The following is a 21,654-nucleotide window of genomic DNA, read 5'->3' as shown; positions in this document are numbered from 1 at the left end:
GGCTTAATGATTGTTCTGTGCCCAGAATTGATATTTTTTGGTGCCAGGACTCAACCACTGAGCCATGTCCCCATCCCTTTTTGTATTTTGAGACAGGGTCTCGCTGAGTTGCTTAGGGCCTTGCTGAGTTGCTGAGGCTGGTTTTGAATGTGGGATCCTCCTGCCTCAGCCTCCTGAGCCTCTGGGATGACAGGCCTGCACCACCTCACCTGGCTCTGCCCAGCATCTTATTACAGTAGATGCTCAATTAATATTGGTTGGTTGGTTGGGTGGGTGGGTAGATAAGGAACAAAGGATAAAGGGAGAGGTGGATGGATCTAGGAAAGCATGAAACAAAAGGAAGGAGGGAATATTTGACTAAAATATTCTAAAACAGCACTGGTCTTGGAGTCTAATCTATATAACTTCAGTCAAGTCACTTAAGAGTTTCAGCCTAAATTATTCTCTATGTGAAATGCATAAAAAAAAAAATGCCAGCTGGCCGGGTTTGATGGCGTACAACTGTCATCCCAGCAGCTCAGGAGGCTGAGGCAGGAGGATCAGGAGTTCAAAGCCAGCCTCAGCAACTAGCAAAGCCCTAAGCAACTCACTGAGACCCTGTCTCTAAATAAAATATAAAAATAGGATTGGGGATGGGGCTCAGTGGTAAGTGCTCCTGGGTTCAACCCCTGGTACTAAAAAATAAAAAGAAAAAAGGGAAAAAAGCCAGGTTTACAGGATTGCTGAGAGAGAATAAATCAAGTTAACTACAGGGAAAAACTACGAGTACTGTCAATCCTCCCTAAGTGTACGTGATCCTATGAATAGAACTCAGCCTTGGACCCATCCTTCCCTGCAGACCTCCGCCGTGAAGGGAGGGCCCTGCAGGTCACGCCTGCCCTGGGATCCCGCTGGGAACATTTCCACCAGCCTCTGCGGACGCATTTCCTTCCTTCTTCCTTCCTGACCCTCCGACCTTCTACTTGAACTTCATGAGGCCTGTGTAAGGCAAGAGCCGAAACCCTGTGTGGACCCTCATGAGGAGGAGGACGGGTCATGTTCTTTGTGACAGCTCAGCCGTCCTGGCCCTGGCCTCCTCCAGGCTCTGCCTCCTCCAGGCTCTGCCTCCAAACCACCAGATCTTGTTTCCAGTCCTTACTGACTCCCTGGGACATAAAAGGGCCTGTCTTTTATTTATTTTTTGGTATCAGGGATTGAATCCAGGGGTGCTTAACCACTGAGCCACATCCCCACCCACCCCCCACCTTTTTTTTTTTTTTTTTTTTTTTTAGTTGTAAATGGACACAGTATTTAGTTTATTGGTTTGGTGCTAAGAATTGAACCCAGTGCATCACACATGCTAGGCAAGTGCTCTACCACTGAGCCCCAGCCCCAGCCCTTTTTATTTATTTTTTTTATCTTGAGGCAGGTTCTCACAAGGTCACTTACAGCCTCGCTAAGTTGCTGAGGCTGGCTTTGGACCTGTGATCCTCCGGCCTCAGCCTCCCAAGCGACCAGGACTACAGATGTGCACACCACACCCAGCAGGGGTCTTTGGGCAAACCCACTGTCTTTTTATTTGCTTGCTTCTCCTTCTGGGCATCCTGTGGTCCCATAAAAATTCTCTTTGCCCGTAACACCTGAGTGAGCCTGAACCCACGGAAGGGTGTCAACCAAAGACCAAAAAACGTAAAAGGAACGTTTGGCTCATTTTATGCTGGTGCTTTGGTGCGTGGGAAAAGTTGGTGCTCTCTGGAAAACTCAGGGGAGCTGGGCAGCTGAGCCCAGAGATGCTTCCCAGCAACCCCGGAGTCGGACTTTCCCAGGGCAGATCCATTAGGTGATTTAAAGTGGAATCAGTCACTGCTCCCTTGGCGGATGTGTGACGGACACACAAAGACGCGGTTCAGAGCCAAGTCTTGGAGAGTTGAAATGATCCACGCCCCGTCTCTCTCCACTCGCACAGAACATGCAAAGCTGATAGCTATGGAAATCAGGTTTGCAGATGTGTTTTGATCTGAGGGACCTTTTTAAGCTCCGCCATACCCTAGGTACGTACGTCATTGCCACGTTCAGCTTATCTTCCACACGACATCAGCGAATTCTTGATCCCTGCCACAGGGCACTGGATCAGAAGGAGACACTTAGGGGCCTGGGTCCTGCAGACTCTTTGCTGAGGAGGCCGGCTGGGCCTGTGTGGGTGGCTTTGGCTGCGTCTGCTCACTCCAGGCCCAAGCCCTGTCCCCTGGCTCTCGCTGAAGGGAAGCATGCAGAAAGAAATTTGCTCTCCAGTTTTTCTGAGCACCGAGGGACAAGCGGGCCAGCAGCTGTTTCTCCTTAACAGTCATCATCTTTGGGATTGTGATGTGTGGCAGTTTCTCGTCGGTCTGGCTTGTCGGTGATTCTCGATTTCTTTGTACATTCATTGTATGTTGCTCCTTTTTTTTTTCTTTATAGAATGAGGAAGCAGTAACTTTGAATTATGATAAGTATAATGAGGAGGAAAATGTCCTCCCTTTTTGGCTTTATTATTACAAATAAAAAGAGATTCTTTTACTTTTAACCAGCTAGAATCTTGGGAGAATTTTTTGGTTTTGTTTTTGGTACCAGGGATTGAACTCGGGGCCCTCGACCACGGAGCCCCATCCCCAGCCCTGTTTTGTATTTTATTTAGAGACAGGGTCTCCCTGAGTTGCTTAGGGCCTTGCTGAGTTGTGGAGGCTGTCTTTGAACTCACCATCCTCCTGCCTCAGCCTCCTGAGCCACTGGGATCATAGGCCTCCATCCTGGCACCCAGCAAAAGGAGAATTTAAATAACTAGGACACATCCATTATTTAGGGAAAAAAAGCAAAGGAGGACTTTGTGTTATTTTTGTTTGTTTGGTACCAGGGATTGAACCCAGGGGCACTTAACCACCGAGCCCCATCCCCAGCCCTTTTTTATATTTTATTAGAGACAGGGTCTCACCAAGTTGCTTAGGGCCTCATTGGGTTGCCAAGGCTGGCTTTGAACTCACGATCTTCCTGCCTCAGCTTCCCCAGTTGCTGAGGTCACATGCATGCACCTCTGCACCCAGCCAGGGAGGACCTTGGATCGTGTTCATCCTTTGTCTTTAACAAACGTTTATTTCCCCACTCCTGAGCTTGGCTGCCCAAGGCTTTGCCAAGTGAAGTCCAGGTCTGTGAAGTCCAGCTCGGTCACCCGGTTTGTACTAGGGCTGAGCCACTCTTGAAGAACCTGATCTGGCATGGACCTGGGATGAAAGAGCCCAGAGCCCAGGGAAGGTGGGAGGCAGGGGGCAGCCTGCAGGCTGCACACTGTTCTGTGCAGACGTCACCTGGCCTCTCCCAAGTATCTTCCTAAGTCCCTGCCCCAGGAGGTACCCACCAGATGACGGACGGGTGGACTCAGGCAGGAGCTTCAGATGCGATACGCGGGTAGGACGGGTGTAGATCCTCTGAACAGCCTGAACAATGTGCGCTGCCCAGAGTTGCCAAGATCCTCAGGTCTTTCTGTAGAAGCAACACCAGTTTTCAGAGCATACTCTGGAAGGAGCATCTCAGAGCTCATCTGGAGACTGGATACCAAAGAGCATGCTCCAAGGGCACCGGCTCAGACCCATCTAATCCACCGCTGGGGCCCCTCTACTCTCCAAGCACCACTGTGCTATGCCTTGCGAACCAGGCGTACAATTTCCTGTGACTAGAATCACTATTTACTTGCAGAGCTTCATCAGTAGGAATTCTCTCTTAAAAGCCAGGTGCAGTGGCACATGCCTGTAATCCCAGCACCTTGGGAGGCTGAGGCAGGAGGATCCGGAGTTCAAAGCCAGCCTCAGCAATTTTACGAGGCCCCAAGCAACTCAGGGAGACCCTGTCTCTAAATAAAATACAAAATAGGGCTGGGGATGGGGCTCAGATGCTGTGGCCGCTGGTGCAGATGAGGGAGCCAGGCTGAGATGGGCAGTGGCCTCCACCCGCCATATTGAACAGCCCCATGGAGGAGCTGAGAAAGGGATCAATAGCTGCACCTTTGGAGTCAGGCCTTCGCAGAGGTTGTCTGGGGGGGTGGGCGGAATCTCCACCCTGAATCATGGTCTCTCCCTGTCATTCACACACCCAATTATGTGCAGGGAGAATGTCAACCCTGCACATAATTGACAGAATGAAACCGAAGACTCTCCCTTTATTTATTTTTTTTAAAAATGAAATCCTGCTTTTCTAGCAGGTTCTATTTTCAAAATGTTTGTTTAAAAAAAAAAAAAGGCCAAATCAGATATTCCCCCCCCCCCCACACACACACACTCTCTGGAATAGGCTTCATGGAGGAGAAAAGCCTTGATCAGGATGTTGAAAGACACAGCTGTGGGGTGGGGCTGTGTGATCTTGCCCCAGGGAGAAGCCCAGGTTGAGGATCCCCAGAAATCCTCCCGGCTTGGCTTGGCCTCTGACCTTCGGCTCCTTTCCGAGGGTCTGGGCCCTGGCTTCCCAGTTTGTGGTGGGAGCTTATTAAATCAGCCTTTCCAGAGGCTGTCATGGAATCCCTCACAGGTTGCAAATTCTCTGCAAATAAAAACGCCTTGCCGCAGGAGAGCCTGTTAATTATAAATGAGGAGCAGAGGCAGCAGCTAGCGGGGAAGCTGAATGGGGCCCTTGTGGCCTTCCCATTTGCCATCTCTGTTTTCTTTGCTTTTCTTATCCTTGCTTTGTCTTTTTCTGAGTTTGTCATTGGGGGAGGGCGGGGGGGGGGTGGCAAAAGAATGCTCCGAGGTTGGAATCGGGAGTTTCTTTTAGTCATTTTTTTTATTCATGGTTCCAATGGATCCTCCTTTCCCTTCATGTTCCACTCAGTACCTAGGGAGTCTCTTGAACCAAGTTACTCAACCACTCTGAACCTTTGGTTTGTTCTCTAGACAGTAAGGAGGATATTTCCTTGTTTGGAGAGCTGATGAGCAAGTCTGGTGTTTTAGTCAGCATTTTTTTTTTTCTTCCTGCTGTGACTAAAAGACCTGACAATAACAATTTTAGGAGAGGAAAAGCTTATTTGGGGGCTCAGGGTTTCAGAGGACTCAGTCCACCGACAGCAGGCTCCATTCCTCGGGGCTCGAGGGGAGGCAGGACATCATGGAGGAAGAGTGTGGTGGAGGGAAGCAGCTCACATGGTGATCAGGAAGCAGAGAGAGACTCCACTCTCCAGAGACAAATAGAGACCCCAAAGCCACGCCCCCAATGCCCCCTCCTCCAGCCACACCCACCTGCTCCAGCCACCACCCAGTTAATCCCATCAGGGGTCCATTCACTGGTTGGGTTAAGGCTCTCACAGCCCAGTCATGTCTCCTCTGGACCTTCCTGCACCGTCTCACACGTGAGCTTTGGGGGACACCCCACATCCACACCAGAACATCTGAGGTCATGTGTGTAAGGTATAAATAAGTCAAATGCTGTGCACAGAGCCCAGCATCTGCCCCTCCCCAGCCAGATGACCTTACTTGGTCACCATTTCATTCCCCCATAGTACTTACCACCCCTAGAGTATCATGTGATGGAATGATTGGTCACATTTGTTGCTTGTGAGTGGCGCCTCCCCATCAATTCAGGTGCCCTGAGGCAGAGATCTTTGTCTTTGTTAGAAATCTCAGGTGCCTAGAGTTGATAGTTATTTGTTGAAGAACCAAGTGGAGACCTTAGCACTCTCCTCATTTACACAGCAAGGCGTATTCTGAATCTGGTTTGTTCAAGGTTTTGTTCATGTTCCCCCCACCCCTTCTACATCTTATATTCACTGGGTCATGTCCACCGAGGATTAAATGTCACGCTCTCCCCTGGATTGCCCAATAAATGAGTTTCGTCAGTGGAAATTCTGGGATCTGAATTTGGTTTTTACAAAATGTTCCTATGTTTTGTTTTTGAATTATGAGTTTCTAGAAAAAAGTGGTCATCGCCACAAAACTTGCTACATTTTATTGAAGACACTGAAATTCTGTCCCGCCAATGACAGAAACTAGCATTAAATTTCCTAGGGAGGGAGGGGGTGAGTTCCTGATGCTTTACAACACCCTTGACCTCTTCAGTAGCTGATTGATTAAAGATTTTTCTGCTAAAATGAGCTCTGACTATTTTTAAAAAGCAACCTCCAGAGTTTGGATGGAACTTCTTTGAGTTTGGAGATGCAAACCAGATCTGGGGGTGTGTATACCGTCTGTGTATTTTTCAGTATGGTGAGACCCACGTGGTAGGAGAATCTGACAGCTTAACTTGACTGGGTTAAACTGAGTCTGTTTCTTTAAGTACATTTCTGTGTCAAAATTCAGGCATAACACATTTATTAGAGAAAGGACAAAAATCAATCGATCATCTCAATAGATGCAAAAAAAAAAAGTACTTAACAAAATCCAATATCCTTTCCTGATAAAAATGCTCAGCCTGATAAAAGGCATCACAGAAAAACCCTACAGCTAACATAAGATTTGTGGAGGATTGGAAAGTTTCCTTTAAGATCAGGAAAAAGACATGGGTGTGTGCAGTCTCTCCACTTCTGTTCAATATTGTGTAGGTTCCAGCCAAGGCAATAAGATAAGAAAAAAAAAAAAAAGACATCAGATTAGAAAGGAGTAAAACTCTCTCTTCACATTTGACATGGTCTTGTGTATAAAAAATCCTAAAGAACACACACACTGTTAGAACCCACAAAGGAGTTCTGCAGAACTGTAGAGACACCATCTGTACAGATAATTGTATCTGGTTCTAAGCACTGACCATCTGCAAATGAAATCAGAGAAACAATTCCAATTACAAGAACATCAAAAAAGAATAAAATACTCAGGAATAAACTAAACCGAAGAAGTGCAAGGCTTGTGCCTGAAAAGCACCAAATATCATGGAAAGAAATTAAAGCAGACATAAATAAATGGAAAGGCATCCTGTCTTTATGGATTGAGAGATGGCATTGTTGAAGTGGCAGTGATCCTTAATTGACCTACAGAGTCACTGCAGTCTCCACAACAGTCTCAGCTAGGGTTTCTGTAGAAACTGGCAAACTAATTCTGAAATTCACATTTTATGAATGCAGATGCAAGGGACCCAGAAGAGCTAGAACATTTTTTCCAGTAAAACAAGTTGCAGAACACAGACTTCATGATTTCAAAACTTATTACAAAACTCCAATAATCAAGACAGTGAGGTACTGATGTGGGGTCAGTGGAATAGAATTGAGAATCCAGAAAGAAATCATTTGTCAAATTGACTTTTGACGAAGGAGCCAAGCTAGTTTACTGGGGAAAGACTATATAGTCTTTGCAACAGATGGCACTGTGACATCAGGGTAGCTATGTGGGAATGAAGTTGATAAAGGCAGTGGTGCAGATATTTTGTAAAACAGTTTGACATAAGCTGAGGTATGACCCAGCATCTCATCCCTATATTGCATCTCATGGGGAATGAAACCATGTAGCCACACACACACACAAAAATCTTGTATCTAAATTCAGAGCAGCATTATTCACAAAAGACAAAAGAGTCCAAACATTCATCAGCTGGTGAACATGAATTGTGGTATGTCCATACAAAAGAATATTATTAAGCCATCAAGAGGAATGAGGGATTGAGTCATGCTACAACTTGGATTCACCTTAGCATCATTTTAGGTGAAAGAAACCAGTTTCCAAGGATGCAATATTGTGTGGTTTCATTTACAGGAAGAATCGCAAAAGCGATAGAGACAGAAAATAGATCAGTGGCTATCAGAGAACATGGTAGTGGGGGCTTTGGAAGTGTTAAAGCTCACGGCTTTTTGGGAGATGGATAATGATCATAGGATTTCATGAATATAATAGGAGCTAATGAACTGTGCATGTGAGCAAAGCGATCATCTTAAGGAAGCTGTTGTCAGACAATTCAGTCTTGAGTGGGGTCCAGAATCCTGAGCTCTCTCATTGCCTTTATAAACGAAGATTGCTAAGGGAACCAGGAGAAAGGATCAGAGGACACACGGAATAGAAATGCTTTTGTCGCTGACTTTGGTGTTTTGATTGCTTCTTCGTTTCTGCAGCCATGGATAAGGGAACAGATGGTAACCTTAAAAGAGAAATGTTCAGTTTGGGGGAGAGATTTTTATCTTTGGCTGCTACCTTTTGAAATAATTCAGATGCATGATCTTCTTGTATATATAAAAAACTTCCAACATACAGGAAAATCTGGGGTTCCAATTAGAATTTCAAACCAGGGACCTTTAATAGAGGTAAAAAGGCTTTTCTCATGAGATCTCAGGGCCGGGCTTGTCTATTGGAGGAAACTCATATGCTCTTCTTCTTGAAGAAAATATCATCCATGGATCTTTTTAAAACCATTTCTTCCTATTTTTTGAGCGTGGCTTTAGGAACCTTTTATTAAAAGGGTATATCGCTGGGCTTGGTGTTACACTCCTGTAATCCCAGCAGCTCGGGCGGCTGAGGCAGGAGGATCATGAGTTCAAAGCCAGCCTCAGCAACTCAGTGAGGCCTTAAGCAACTCAGTGAGACCCTGTCTCTAAATAAAAGGTAAAATAGGGCTGGGGATGGGGCTCAGTGGCCAAGGCCCCTGGGTTCAATCCCTGGTACCAAAATATATACACAAATAAATAAGTATAAAAACAGTATGTTGTCAGTGTTTGTTGAATTTACTGGTAGTTTCTGGTCAGGGTACTTATTTCGTATATTTAATTGGTATAACAGTGAAGAAAATTGTGGTCATGATCAATATCTAGCGGTTGAGTTAATAAAGTGAAAATTATATTACTGTTCTTCTTGGGATATTGATTTATTTTTATTTTATTTTTTTATTACTTCTTTTTTTTTGGAAGTGCTGGGGATTGAACCTGAGAGCACCCTACCTCTGAGATACATTCTCAGCCCTTTTTATGTACTTATTTTTATTTTTTAATTTTTTTAGTTGTAGATGAACATAAGACCTTTATTTTATTTATTTTATGTGGTGCTGAGGATGGAACCCAACCCAGTGCCTCACACATGCTAGGTGAGCGCTCTGCCACTGAGCTACCACTGCAAGCCCCCCTTTTTATTTTTTTATTGAAACAGGGTCTTGCTAAGTTGTTGAGGCTGGCCTCCAGCTTGTGATCCTCCTGCTTCAGCCTCCTGAGACACTGCAATCACCAGTGTGCACCACCGCGGCCAGCTTGGGTTACTGATTTAGAAGAGAAGTCTGGGGTCCCAGCGTCAACATCCTCAACATGGATGCCTCGTGAACCCTGACCTTTCTCGCTGTTTTCCCATGACACGCGTGTGCCACGCCCTCCACAGGGCAGGGGTGCCCAGAAGCCTGTCGCCCAGGGCTGTGTGGGATCCAGGGGCTGGTGGCTGGCAGGCCCTTGACCAGGCGGTTTCTCAGCCTCCCTCTGACCCGCCCTGTTTTTACCGCCCGCAGGAAGATCTGCCTGCACTGCAAGTGTCCCCAGGAGGAGCACATGGTGACGGTGATGCCCCTGGAGATGGAGAAGACCATCAGCAAACTCATGTTTGACTTCCAGAGGAACTCCACGTCGGACGACGACTCGGGCTGCGCCCTGGAGGAGTACGCCTGGGTGCCCCCGGGGCTGAAGCCCGAGCAGGTACGGTGCCCGGAGGGAGGGTGGCCCTGGCCCCTGTCCTGCCGTCCTTCCTCACCCCAGTTCAGAGCCAGAGTGCACTTCATCCATCAGACCAGCGTCTGGGGCCAGAAGAGTCGGGGTGTCAGAGGGAAACAGGGAGGGAAGTGACGTGGGGCCCCGGGGGTCCACTGCAGGTTCCTTCTGTGTCGTTCCCAGATCATCTAGAGACTCTGGGACACGCTGCTTTGCAACAGTCAGTCGTGACAGTCGGTGGGGGAAAGAGAAGGGACACTGGCCATGCATCTTGCTTCCTCCCTTCCTCCCTGGGATTGACTCAGGGGCTCTCAACCACGGAGCCCCATCCCCAGCCCTAGTTTGCATTTGATTCAGAGACAGGGTCTCCCTGAGTTGTTGAGGGCCTGGCTTTTGCTGAGGCTGGCTTTGAACAGGCGACCCTCCTGCCTCAGCCTCCAGAGCTGCTGGGATTATGGGCATGCACCACCTCACTGGGGCCTGGCCATGAATCTTCCTGTTCAGATTCTTTGCACAAGAGGAGGCGAAGGTGTTGATTTGGTTCTTCTTCCTGGTGCTATATGCTGTGTCTCAGTATTCAGTCTGGCCTGACTTGGCAAAGAAAGACATCGACATTTCCTGAAATATTTGGGCACTACCCAGAGGCGGTAAATATTATTGGCTTGATGAGAAGAACTTGGTTTCTCTCTGCCCTGCTGCATTTTTCTCAGTAATATATAGATTTTGCTTTGCACTTTTTTTTTTTTCCGGTTCTTGGAATTTTCTCATCTAACAGCCCCAGGCTAGCTTAAAAGCAGGTCCATACCCTGAGTGTCTTCTCCATCTTCTTTGTGAGCTTTGCCAGAATCTCAAGTATTTGACCGTTACTTTCTCCTGACCCATGAAACCTCATTCTCTGGGGCTCTTTATGTCAGACTCTTTGAAAGTTTAAACAGCTTTGAAATGATGAATCAGGAACGTTAGGTCTGCCTAAAGTTTAGGTGCCGCTTGCCTGTAACCCCAGTGATTTGAGTGGGAGAGGCTGAGGCAGGAGGATCACAGATTTGAGGCCAAGCCTCAGCAACTCAGAGAAGCCCTCAGCAGCTCAATGAGACCCTGTCTCAAAATAAAAAAATAAAAAGGGCTGGGGATGGGGCTCAGTGGTTAAGCGCCCCTGGGTTCAATCCCTGGTACCAAAAATAAAAAGGAATTTCAGATATGGTGATGCTTTCACAGAGTCCTTCATAATCATGAAAGACCCCAGAATCCACTCATCACTTCAACAGAGGGAAACGTCTAGCATCTCTTTCTATTGCTGATTTCTCATTTTCTTCCTCTCTATTGAACTTCACAAACTGGCAGATGAACTTGGGCATACAGGTGGGATTTATCTTTATTAATCAGCAAACTATGATTTAAAAGTAATTAGGTGCTGATTAATTTTAGTTAATTAATTAATGGTACTTGGAAAGTAGAAATATCTGATGATGTGTGTGTTTGTATTTGTATCAGATTTTGAGAATCTATGGTCTTATTCCTGCAAAGACCTCACTGGTGGGAGTTGAGAGCAGGCTTTAATTTATAGACAAAAGTTGATGTCCCTAAATCACCTGAGTCCTCATTAAATGTATTTCATGTGATTTTCCTAGGCCCTACAGACACTTGGGTTTTATGATTCTTACTACATAGAAGAAAATCATCTTTCTTAGACTAGAAATAGTCACTGAAAACTCCTGCCTGAGAATCCAAGGTAGTTTTGTGTTGGGATATTGGCAGGAAATAAGCTCTTTCCAGCAGCCTGAGGGTTGTGGCTGTCATCGTTCATTTCTTGTTTCAGTAAAGATTTCAGTGGCGCACACCTGTTATCCCAGTGGCTTAGGAGGCTGAGGCAGGAGGATCACAAGTTTGAGGCCAGCCTCAACAACTTAGCGAGGCTCAAAGCAACTCAGGGAGGCCCTGTCTCTAAATAAAATATTAAAAAGGGCTGGGGATGGGGCTCAGTGGTTAAGCATCCCTGGCTTCAATCTGTAGTACCAAAAAAAAAAATAATAATAAAAATGAAATATTGAGTTTAAATAATCAGTTTAAGAACAAAAGCATAAGTATTTGAGTTTGTCAGAAAACTCCAGCAGGGGTTGGCCTTCTGTCCCCAGCACCTGAGCACAGCGTCCCCACACCAAGGCAGAGCCGGGAGCTTATTGTGTTTCTTGTGACACCTTGCTTCCTGCTAAATCTGGTCCTGGGCTTTCCAAAGTTAACCTGTTGGCGGTTTTCTGCTGAAGCCGATTGTTCTCTGACACCAGTAAGGGTCCTGGGTAGCACCCAGGCCTGGAAGGCTTGCCACCAACCACGGCAGTGGCTGATGCTAGGATCTGATTCAACCCCCCAATTGCAGAAGGGAGGGCCCGTGGCATGTTTGAAGGTCACTTGACTCATCCACAGTGAACTTCTCCGGGAAGCATTAACCTGAAACTGCTGTGATTTGTTTTGAAAGAAAAATGATTAACGCTGTTAAACAAATGGTTCCAATTCCCGCAAATGGAAGGGCTTCCCCACCTCCTGTTATTCTCTCTTCTTCTGAAGTTTTTCTCTGTTCTCTAGCTGACACTAACCTACAGAATGCCAAGGGTGAAGAGGTAAACTTGCCAGGCACCGTGACACAAGCCCTTAATCCTAGTGGCTCGGGAGGCTGAGGCAGGAGGATCGGGAGTTCAAGGCCAGCCTCAGCCACTTAGCGAGGCCCTCAGCAACTCAGTGAGGCCCTGTCTCTAAATAAAATAGAAAAAGGGCTGGGGATGGGGCTCCGTGGTGAGTGTCCCTGACCCCAATAAAAAAAAAAAAAAAGAAAGAAAGAAAGAAAGGAGAGGAGAAGTGCTCTCCAGGGAGGGAATATCTTTTCAAGTTATTTGAAGGGTCTCAATTTGCCCAATAAAAGGTGAATGGCTATGAAAGGTGTTTGATGGGATCGTGCTGCTTGGAAGAAATGGGTTTCACATTTCAAATTATGAGGTCTTTGCAAGTCTGTTATTTGCAAAGCTATTTGTGACTTTGAAGAGCTGTTCAATATACTGTAAGATGAGAAAAATTTGAGCCCCAAATATCTTTTCCTAATAAAAATTCTGATGTTTCACAGGGTATTAGTTGTCTGCGATTGGATTAAACCCGTTTTTCTACCAAGAGAAATCACAGAGACCGTTCACCTGCTCTGAGCCGAGGGGGATACTAAAGGCTAGTTAGGGCGGAGGGACCCGCTTCCACTGGGGAAGCAGTGATCTCGGGGTTGCTGAGGTCCCTTCAGGTGATGCTCTTTGTTATTCTATTTCTTCTGAGAAATGCCTTCGATTTAATGTAATGCAAACGAAAAGCCACCTCCCACTTGAGAGAAGTATTTTGAAGACAAGCGTTTAGTTTCACAAGCTCCACTAGCTGCAAAACCCAGCCTTCTTAAAATAGTGTGGAAAATGATAAATATAACAGATGAGGCTAGAAAGGAAAGACATTTATCTTGTGATTTCAGATGACTGGACCGAAAACTAATCAGAGATGCTGTTAATGTCCTTTGCTTCTGCTCATCCCAAATAAGAAAAAAAATTTTTTTTTTCTATCAGGGATTGAACCCAGGGACACTTACCACTGAGCCCATCCCTAGCCTGCTTTATATTTTATTCAGAGACAGAGTCTCACCGAGTTGCTTAGGGCCTCACTATATTGCTGAGGCTGGCCTCAAACTTGAGATCCTCCTGCCTTAGCCTCCCCAGCTGCTGGGATTATAGGCGTTCGCCACCACGCCATTTCCAAATAAGGAACATAATGCCATCCAGAGACTAGCAGAACTGAGGTCTATACCTTGTCTCCTACAGATTCTATGGTGAGAAATTTACAGAATGTAATACTTCAGTAAGAATCTGGAGAACTGTTGACAAGCTATGGCAGAAATCCTTCTATGTGAGCAGGATTTCTGACCCGCAGTACCTCTGAGCTTTCCAGCTGGAAAGTCATTTGGCGCAGGGACTGTCCTGCAGATCCCAAGATGCTTAGCGGCATCCCTGACCCCGCTCACTAGATGCTAGGTGTGACACCAAATATATCTCCAAAGGTGGCCTTGAGTTCCTGGGAGAAGGAAGAACCGCTGGGTGAAAGGGATCCTAAAAACCCCAGGTATCTCTGCAAAATTCTGGCCGAGTCAAGACAAAAGAGAATGACTACTTGGTACACGTTTATTTAGCACCTACTATTTTCTACCTCCTGTATAACAACTGCACCGTGTAACACATTCAGGTCTTCAGCAGAATGAAGAGGTGCGGTTCATGTTACTGGAGCAGGGGCTGGTGCTCTCTGAGGCCAACCCTGCCATCGCCACTATGTCCAAACAAGAACTGGAGTGGCAGGAGGACCTGTCTGTGGATGGGATGTCAATTCATACTCCAAAACATAAGAAGTTTGTTTGTTTGTTGGTACCAGGGGTTGAACCCAGGGGCACTGGACCACTGAGCCCCATCCCCAGCCCTTTTTTCTATTTTATTTACAGACAGGATCTCCCTGAGTTGCTTAGGGCATTGCTGTTGCTGAGGCTGGCTTTGAACTCATGATCCTCCTGCCTCAGCCTTCAAAGCTGCTGGGATGACAGGTGTGCAACCACCACATCTGTTTTTTTTTTTTTTTAAGATTTTTTTTATACCTTTATTTTATTTGTTTATTTTTATGTGGTGCTGAGGACCGAACTCAGTGCCTCACACATGCTAGCAAGTACTGAGCCCCAGCCCCAGTCCTTTGTTGTCCTTTTATAAAGGGAAGACTTTCCCCTTAAAAAATAAAAATAAAAAAATGTTAAAACCTGAAACACGTAAGCCAGGCGCCGTGGCACACTCCTGTAATCCCAGCAGCTTGGGAGGCTGAGGCAGGAGGATCTCGAGTTCAAAGCCAGCCTCAGCAACTTAGTGAGGCCCTCAGCAAATCAGTGAGACCCTGTCTCTAGACAAAATAAAAAATAGGACTGGGGATGGGGCTCAGTGGTTGAGTGCCCCTGGGTTCAATCCCTGGTAATGAAAGAAAAGAAAAAGAGAGAGAGGGAAATAAAGAAAGAAAAACAAATCAACAAAACAACCACGAGGCATCTAGAGAAGAATAAAAATCACTGGTGTTTGCACCAAACAAGGGAAAACGTTTGCCAACCTTTCTGTGTCCACATGCAGACAAGCAGGTCAGTTTTGTTTTGCACAGTTACGCGACGTGTCCTCTACCTGCCCCGCTGGTTCTTCGCTCCTCGCCTGTTGGAGCATTTTCCTTCGCCGTGGGTCTCAGTCGATGGTCCTGAGTGACAGCCAGATGGTTTCCCACGGGTGGTTTCTAACTGCAGTGCCACCGCCCGGCACCAGGGGGCGCTCGAACACGTCCCTTTGGGAGGGGCCGGTTGTTGTCTGAATGATGGGCGGACTCCAGGAGCCCAGGAGTGGAGACTTGAGATGCCCAATAGTCTCACAAGTGTCAGATGACCCTACAGGAAGGAGAGTTGACCATCCCAGGTGCCAGGAGTGCCACCAAGATGAATGTCTGTTCTAGCCATTTGCATTACTGGTAGATCCCCTTTGCACAGGGCCGCAGCAGCTGCCTCTGGGGACCCTGAATGGCTGCCTGCTCCTCTACCTAGAGTCTAGGGGTCATATGGAGCCCTTCCGAGGCTTTGGATTCATTATGTCAAGCTGCCCTCCAGTAAGGTGGTAACTGGCGGTTCCTCTGGGTAGAGTCTTCACTGGGTCCACGTAGCCATGGTTTTTCTATTCTGCTCCGTGGCAACCTAAGAGACCTTTATATTGCTTCTGATGAGCAAACGTCCTTTTTACTGACATTTTGGATTCTCCAAATACCCATGGAGCATCCTCAATGTGAGTATCTCCAATTCTTTGTCTCTGAAGGTTAGTCATATATATAAACCATTAGGACACATTTTGACATAATCACACACAAAAAAATGAAACCTGATTTTTAACTTGGCCTTAACTGTGGTTTGTTGATTGATTGGTACTAGAGATTGAACCCTGGGGAGGCTTAACCACTGAAACACATCCCCAGCTTTTTTTTTTTTTTTTAATGTTTGTTTTTGAGACAGGGTCTTGCTGAGTTGCATAGGGCCTTGCTAAGTCACTGAGGCTGGCCTCAAACTTTCGATCCTCCTGCTTCAGCCTCCCAGGTTGCTGGGATTATAGGTGTGCACTACTGTGCCTGGCTTAACTGCTTTTGTACACAAAAAGTGGTTATTAGGTCGTTTGTCCAGATCAATCTGCTTTTTGCTTCATTCAAATTGTTACAGGAAGAACAAAGAATAGATACCATGAGTCCTTGCCCAGTTTGGGGCTAAAGCCTTCTCCCATAGGAGGTAAAACAGAACACTCCACACCACCCAGAGACGGAGGTGAATTACTTGGTTTTGAATCCTGCAAGACTAACTAACGTACGTCTCCTGGGAATACATCAGATTCTTTATTGGGCTGCTATTTTAGTGACCATTACTCATCCATCAGTATCCTTTAAATCTCTTCAAAGAGCTTCTCTGACCAGCCCCCTGATTCAAGAGCAGGTCTCCAGTTGCAGGCTTTTGTGGCAGACCCTGCAATTTTCCTTATTAATGCTTATCCACCTCATAATTAGAGACCTATTGGTGTGATTATTTGTTTAATATTTGGCTCCGCCCGTTTTCTTGAAGACCCAGGAGGACAGGAGTCTTGCCTGCTTGGTGCTTGAGGAATTCCTACAGCATTGAGCCAAGTGTCTGCTACCTGGGAGGCACCTGGCTAAGAGACAGGTGAGTGGCAGGTGTCCCCCGCAGAACCCCAAGTGTTCAGGTTTGTATCACATTGCAGAGGTGAAAAGTCTGTTAGATTGTTTTCCCATAAATGACCATTCTGTATCAATGATTCCCATTCCCTCTGCTTCTGAAAATATCTATTCTTTTTGTTTGGGGACCAGGGATGGAACCCAGGGGGTGTTTAAGCACTAAGCCCACATCCCCAGCCCTTTTTATAGTTTATTTAGAGACAGGGTCTCGCTGAGTTGCTGAGGGCCTCGCTAAGTGGCTGAGGCTGGCTTTGAACACACGAACCTCCTGCCTCAGCCTCCCGAGCTGCTGGTGAAAATATTGTTCTAAGCAGGACCCCCGAGCACGGCCGTTTCCTTGGGTTGTAAACTGGTGGGAGACAGGAGCACGTTGGCAAGGACCGTGCTTCCGTGCGGAATCTGCTTCTGCACCGGTGACTCCGAAGACTCAGGATCTAGAGCCCTGTGGGGAGGAGTTGGGGCCTGGCAGAAGCATGCTGCGATTTCAAAGGAGGGTGCCATTTGTGTCGTCATCGAAGTGTGCAGAGCTCCTGGGGAGCCACAGCCTGTCAAGGAAGCAGCAGACCCCCGAGGGCCCACAGCCTGGCGTCTGGCATCCAGCAAATCTGACCACTGACCACCCGCCAGTTTCCGAGCCCAGGAAAGGGGTTCAGCTTCCAGAAGCCTCGGTTTCCCCGTGATCCTGAGGATGACAGCAATGATGTAGGAGGCCGTTCAGCTCTCACTGAATACGAGCCCTGTGTCCACCGCCCTTTGAACCCTTGCTGCATACCATACTTGATCCTCATAGCGGCCTCATTGGTGATCATTATTCCTGTCTTCCATTATATCGGCGGGTAAACCAAGGCTCTGCAATTAAATAACTTGCCCCAGACCACACAGCTCATCAGGAGCAGAGATGGAGTTAATCTCTGATGACCAGACCCTGGAACCAGCTCTCCCAGACCTGTGGATCTCAGGGGTGATCTGGCCCCAGGTGAGAAAGTGCTAGTCAAGCACGTAGAAGTTGCTTAATAAAACAGTTGATTCTTCCCCTCCCTGAAGAGCTGACTCCTCTTGCCCTGGGATGTGCCAGAGGGGCAGACAGACATGGGATGACCCAGGAAAGAGGAGGCTCAGGTGGAGACGCGGGAGGAGGGTTTACAGGAACCTCAGATTCCTGCCCGACCTTCTCAAAGGCTTTCATTAAAATCATTTCAAATTCTGCCGACACAGGAGTCTCTCTGTCTCTGGATCCCCGATCCGGGTTGTCAGGAAGGTGTGACTCCATTCTAATGAAGTGCTCAGCTTCACTGAGCCTGAGTGACTTGGACAGAGGCCCAGACAGAGCACCTGATCTTGAATTCTCCAGTGCCCCAAGCAGGCTGCGGGGCCATCTGCCAAAGAACGGAACCCTGCCACCCACTTTTCTTGGGATCTGAGATTTGCTACAACATCACAGACCCCGCGCCAGGGAAGAAGGAGTCCCCGCGGCATTTTCTGTGGACGGCTCCGTCATCAAAGAACCTTGCCACCAAGGAGAAGGCTCTCCATGCACGTCTCTCCTGGGGATTAACGGGCCAGCAGGAGGCTCTGCGATGCCCCCTCAAACCCAGAGCCTGTTCAGTGCTTGTCTCTAATGGCTGCTCCCCGGGCTTCTTGGCAGCAGGCCCCGGGTTTTTCTCCCTAAGGAAGAGTGGAATGCATGAGTTGAAGCACGCGCTAGAAAATTTATCAAAAAAGAATGGCCATTGGGCTTTGTAAATTTTTTTTTAAATTCACTTACTCAGCAGATATTCCTCAGGTACCTACTGTGTGCCAGGTGCTGTCTGGCGCTGGGGATGAAACAGTAAACAACATAATCATGTTTTCTGCCACTCTGCGGTCCTAAGGGCAGAGATGCAGATGAGTCAAAACACAAATAAGGGATCAAGATAATTCCAAAAGTTTTTAAGTACAATGACATCGATAATAATGATAGCAGCCAAGTGGAGTGGTGCAAGCCTGTAATCCCAGAGGCTCGGGAGGCTGAGGCAGGAGGATGGAGAGTTCAAAGCCAGCCTCAGCACCTGAGTGAGGCCCTCAGCAACTCAGTGAGACCCTGTCTCTAAATAAAATACAAAACAGGGCTGGGGATGGGGCTCAGTGGTCAAGTGCCCCTGAGTTCAATCCCTGGTACCCACCCACCCCACCCCACCCCCAAAAAAAGAGTGTTGGAAGAGTGTCAGAGCGTGATTTTGAGGAGAGCAATTGGAGCCTTTGAAATGTCCTGCTTTGGCCAGGATGTCCATGGCCCTGAAGGCTGGGAAGTCCCACGGCCATGCTTGGCTCTGGGAGACCAGTCAACCATGTGCAGCAAGCGGAGATGGAGTGACCAAGATCCCTGGGCCAGGAAGCACCCGGGAGAGCTTTGCTTTGGGCTTTGTCCGTAGCTGGCACTTGGCATGTATTTACCTCCGTCTGCCCCTTGATATCGTCTGCCTGCCTTCTGAAAAGGCAAATCCTTTGGAGGGAGGCGTACGTCCACCACTGTGACACTCAGAGCCTAAAATAACGCAAGGCACCTCACGTTCGCTGTGGAACACAGATGTTGTGCGAACAGTCCCATTGAATCCAGGGTTTAAATCCTCCATGAAACGAACGGGCACCACACAGAAGAAAAAAATACAAAGGATCAACAAATCTATGAAGAAATGTTCAACCTCTCCAGCAATTAGAGAAATGAAAATTGAAACTACACAGAGATTCCCTCTCACTCCAGTCAGAATGGCAGTTATCAAAAACACAAGTAACAATGAATGTTGGCGAGGATGTGGGGACGAGGCTCACTCACACACGGCTGGGGGGACTGCAGATTGGCAACCACTCTGGAAAGCAGGGTGGAGATTCCTCAGAAAACTGGGAATGGAACCACCATTTGACTCAGTTAGCCATTCCTCAGACTATACCCAAAGGACTGAAAATCGGAACACTACAGTGACACAGCCACATTAATGTTTCTAGCAGCTCAACTCACAATGGCTCAGCTATGGAACCAACCTAAGTGCCCTTCAACAGATGAGTGGATAAAGGAAATGTGGTGTCTATACACAATGGAATATTACTCAGCCATAAAGAAGAAAGAAATGATGGCATTTGCCAGTAAATAGATGGAACTGGAGACTATCCTGCCAAATGAAATAAGCCAGTCCCCAAAAGACCAAAGTTGAAATGTTCTCTCTGATGTGTGGATGCTAATTCACAATAAGGGGGGGAGTAGAGAAGACTAGAAGTTCACTGAATGAGACAAAGGGGAAGGAAGGGAGGGGGGATGGGAATGGGAAAGACAGTGGAGTGAATGGGACAGAACTTTCCTGTATTCCTATATGAACACACGACCAGGGAAACTCCACATCACGTCCCACCACAAGAATGGGAAGCTAGACTCCATGTACGTAGATATGTGCAAATACACTCTCCTGTCATGTGTAACTAAAAAGATCAAAGAAAAAACTACATTAAAAAAATAATAAACTAAACCTCCCATGAATATATCGAGGCTCAGAGAAGATCAGAAACCGAGGTGCCAGTGCCAGCCGTCTGTCTGACTCCAGAGCCCCGCTCGTCCTCCCCCTGTCTGCCTCTTCCATGGTGCTCCACCAGGATCAGCTCCTAGGAGGCCAGCCGGCCTGTGGGAGGAGGACACAGCGTGGGTCACAGCAGGCGCTTTCATGCTGAGGGTCTGGAATCTCTCCTCCTCTCAGGTTGACTTGGTGACTCAGGAGTCTGTCTTCTGCCCACCCCTGGTTTCCCCACCCCTGGAGGAAGTCACTTGGCCCTACCTTCAAGGCTGGCTTTCCCCGGTGGCAATTCCTATTGGTGCTGGGCTCCTCACCCTCCCTGCTCCAGCCTTTGCTTCTTCCGGAGACTTTTGTGTAGGATCCTGGCTCAGTGTCACACCCCTGGGTGATCAATAGTGATACCTGTACATCCAGAAAATACTGAGTGGCTGCCAACCACCTGCCAGGCGCTTTCCTAGGAACTGGGGGACACAAGTGTCCCTGACCATAAGAGTGCAAACAGATTCACACCTGAAGCCGGGCACGGTGGTGCAGGCCAGTAATCCCAGAGGCTCTGGAGGCTGAGACAGGAGGATTTCGAGTTCAAAGCCAGCCTCAGCAACTTAGTGAGGCCCTGAGCAACTCAGTGAGACCCTGTCTCTAAATAAAATACAAATAGGGCTGGGGATGGGGCTCAGTGGTTAAGAGCCTGCAGGTTCAATCCTTGGCACACACACACACAAAAAAAATCACAACTGAACAAGCAAAGCACATCTAAAACCCTTGATTTCGAGCACAGGCTTGAGATACTAGTTTTGCAAAGAGCCAGGAGTAAATACTTGAGGCTTCTCCAACAGCAGACAGTTCCAGTGTCTAGCACAAATGCAGTCACAGGCACTGCGTCAAACAAAGAATGGATGTGGCCGTGTAACCGTAAACCCTCATATCCAAAAGCAGGCTGTGGCCTCAGCTGACCGCAGGCTGAGGTTCGCTGCGTTGGAGAAAAACCTGCTTTAGATTGGATCACAAGACCAGCCCCCTTGGAGCCCTGACATTTGAGCCGAGTCCTTACATGGCGCTGTAGTCAGAGGACCCAGAATGAGCCGGCCTCTCTCAGTGTGTTTTGAAATGCACCTCCCTACTCCCCACGGCTCTAGAATCCCCTGGGAAGTTTCCCCGAAAATCCAGATTCCCAGGCCTTGTCCTCACCCGTGATCTGGAACTCTGGGGGCGCGGCCCGGCAGTCTGCTGAACAAAGGCTTGGGGTGTTTTTGCCCTCGGCCGAGGTTGGAGAACCACTGTGATGGGGAAAGACCACCCTAAAAAAATATGGGGGCCACGTTTTGGCTCTGTCATTTCACTACCTGTGTAACCTTAGACATCCTGAGCTTCGGTTTTCTTATTTGTCAAATGGGGAGGCCAATGTCCATGTCGGAGAGTAACTGTGAAGAGTAAGTGGGTTCATGTCTGAAAAGATCCAAGGAGCGTGTTGGCACAGAGTAGGTGCTCAGTTAATGGTAGCTGCTGTCATGACCGCCCTCGTGATCTGGGGCTTCAAGATGTACGAGCAACTCACCTGCAGGAGGTAACAGTGGAAGAGCCCAGGAGACGCCCACTCCACCCCCAGCTTCCTGCCCCCACAGCTGACATGAGAGACAGCATCCTAGGTAGCATCTCTATACAGGCTCTTGGTGAAAGGAAAACTCGAGATCCTTCTAAATCCTTTCCCAGGTC

At 47.6% G+C, this 21,654-nt stretch overlaps 1 protein-coding gene across 3 annotated transcripts in view; it reads left to right on the top strand.

Annotated features, from left to right (window-relative positions):
- Prickle2 (prickle planar cell polarity protein 2) overlaps window positions 1-21,654 on the top strand; it is a 328,065-nt gene that overhangs the window by 232,699 nt on the left and 73,712 nt on the right. For all 3 annotated transcript variants that reach the window (XM_078038600.1, XM_078038601.1, XM_078038602.1), the window contains one exon: window positions 9,397-9,580. In XM_078038600.1, coding sequence (XP_077894726.1) covers window positions 9,397-9,580 — 184 coding nt within the window. The remainder of the gene's footprint in view (window positions 1-9,396; window positions 9,581-21,654) is intronic.

Source organism: Ictidomys tridecemlineatus, chromosome 2 (assembly GCF_052094955.1).
Source record: "Ictidomys tridecemlineatus isolate mIctTri1 chromosome 2, mIctTri1.hap1, whole genome shotgun sequence".
Classification (NCBI taxonomy): Eukaryota; Metazoa; Chordata; class Mammalia; order Rodentia; family Sciuridae; genus Ictidomys; species Ictidomys tridecemlineatus.
Note: the sequence above shows the minus strand (reverse complement) of the source record. Positions and strands in the feature narration are given on the sequence as shown.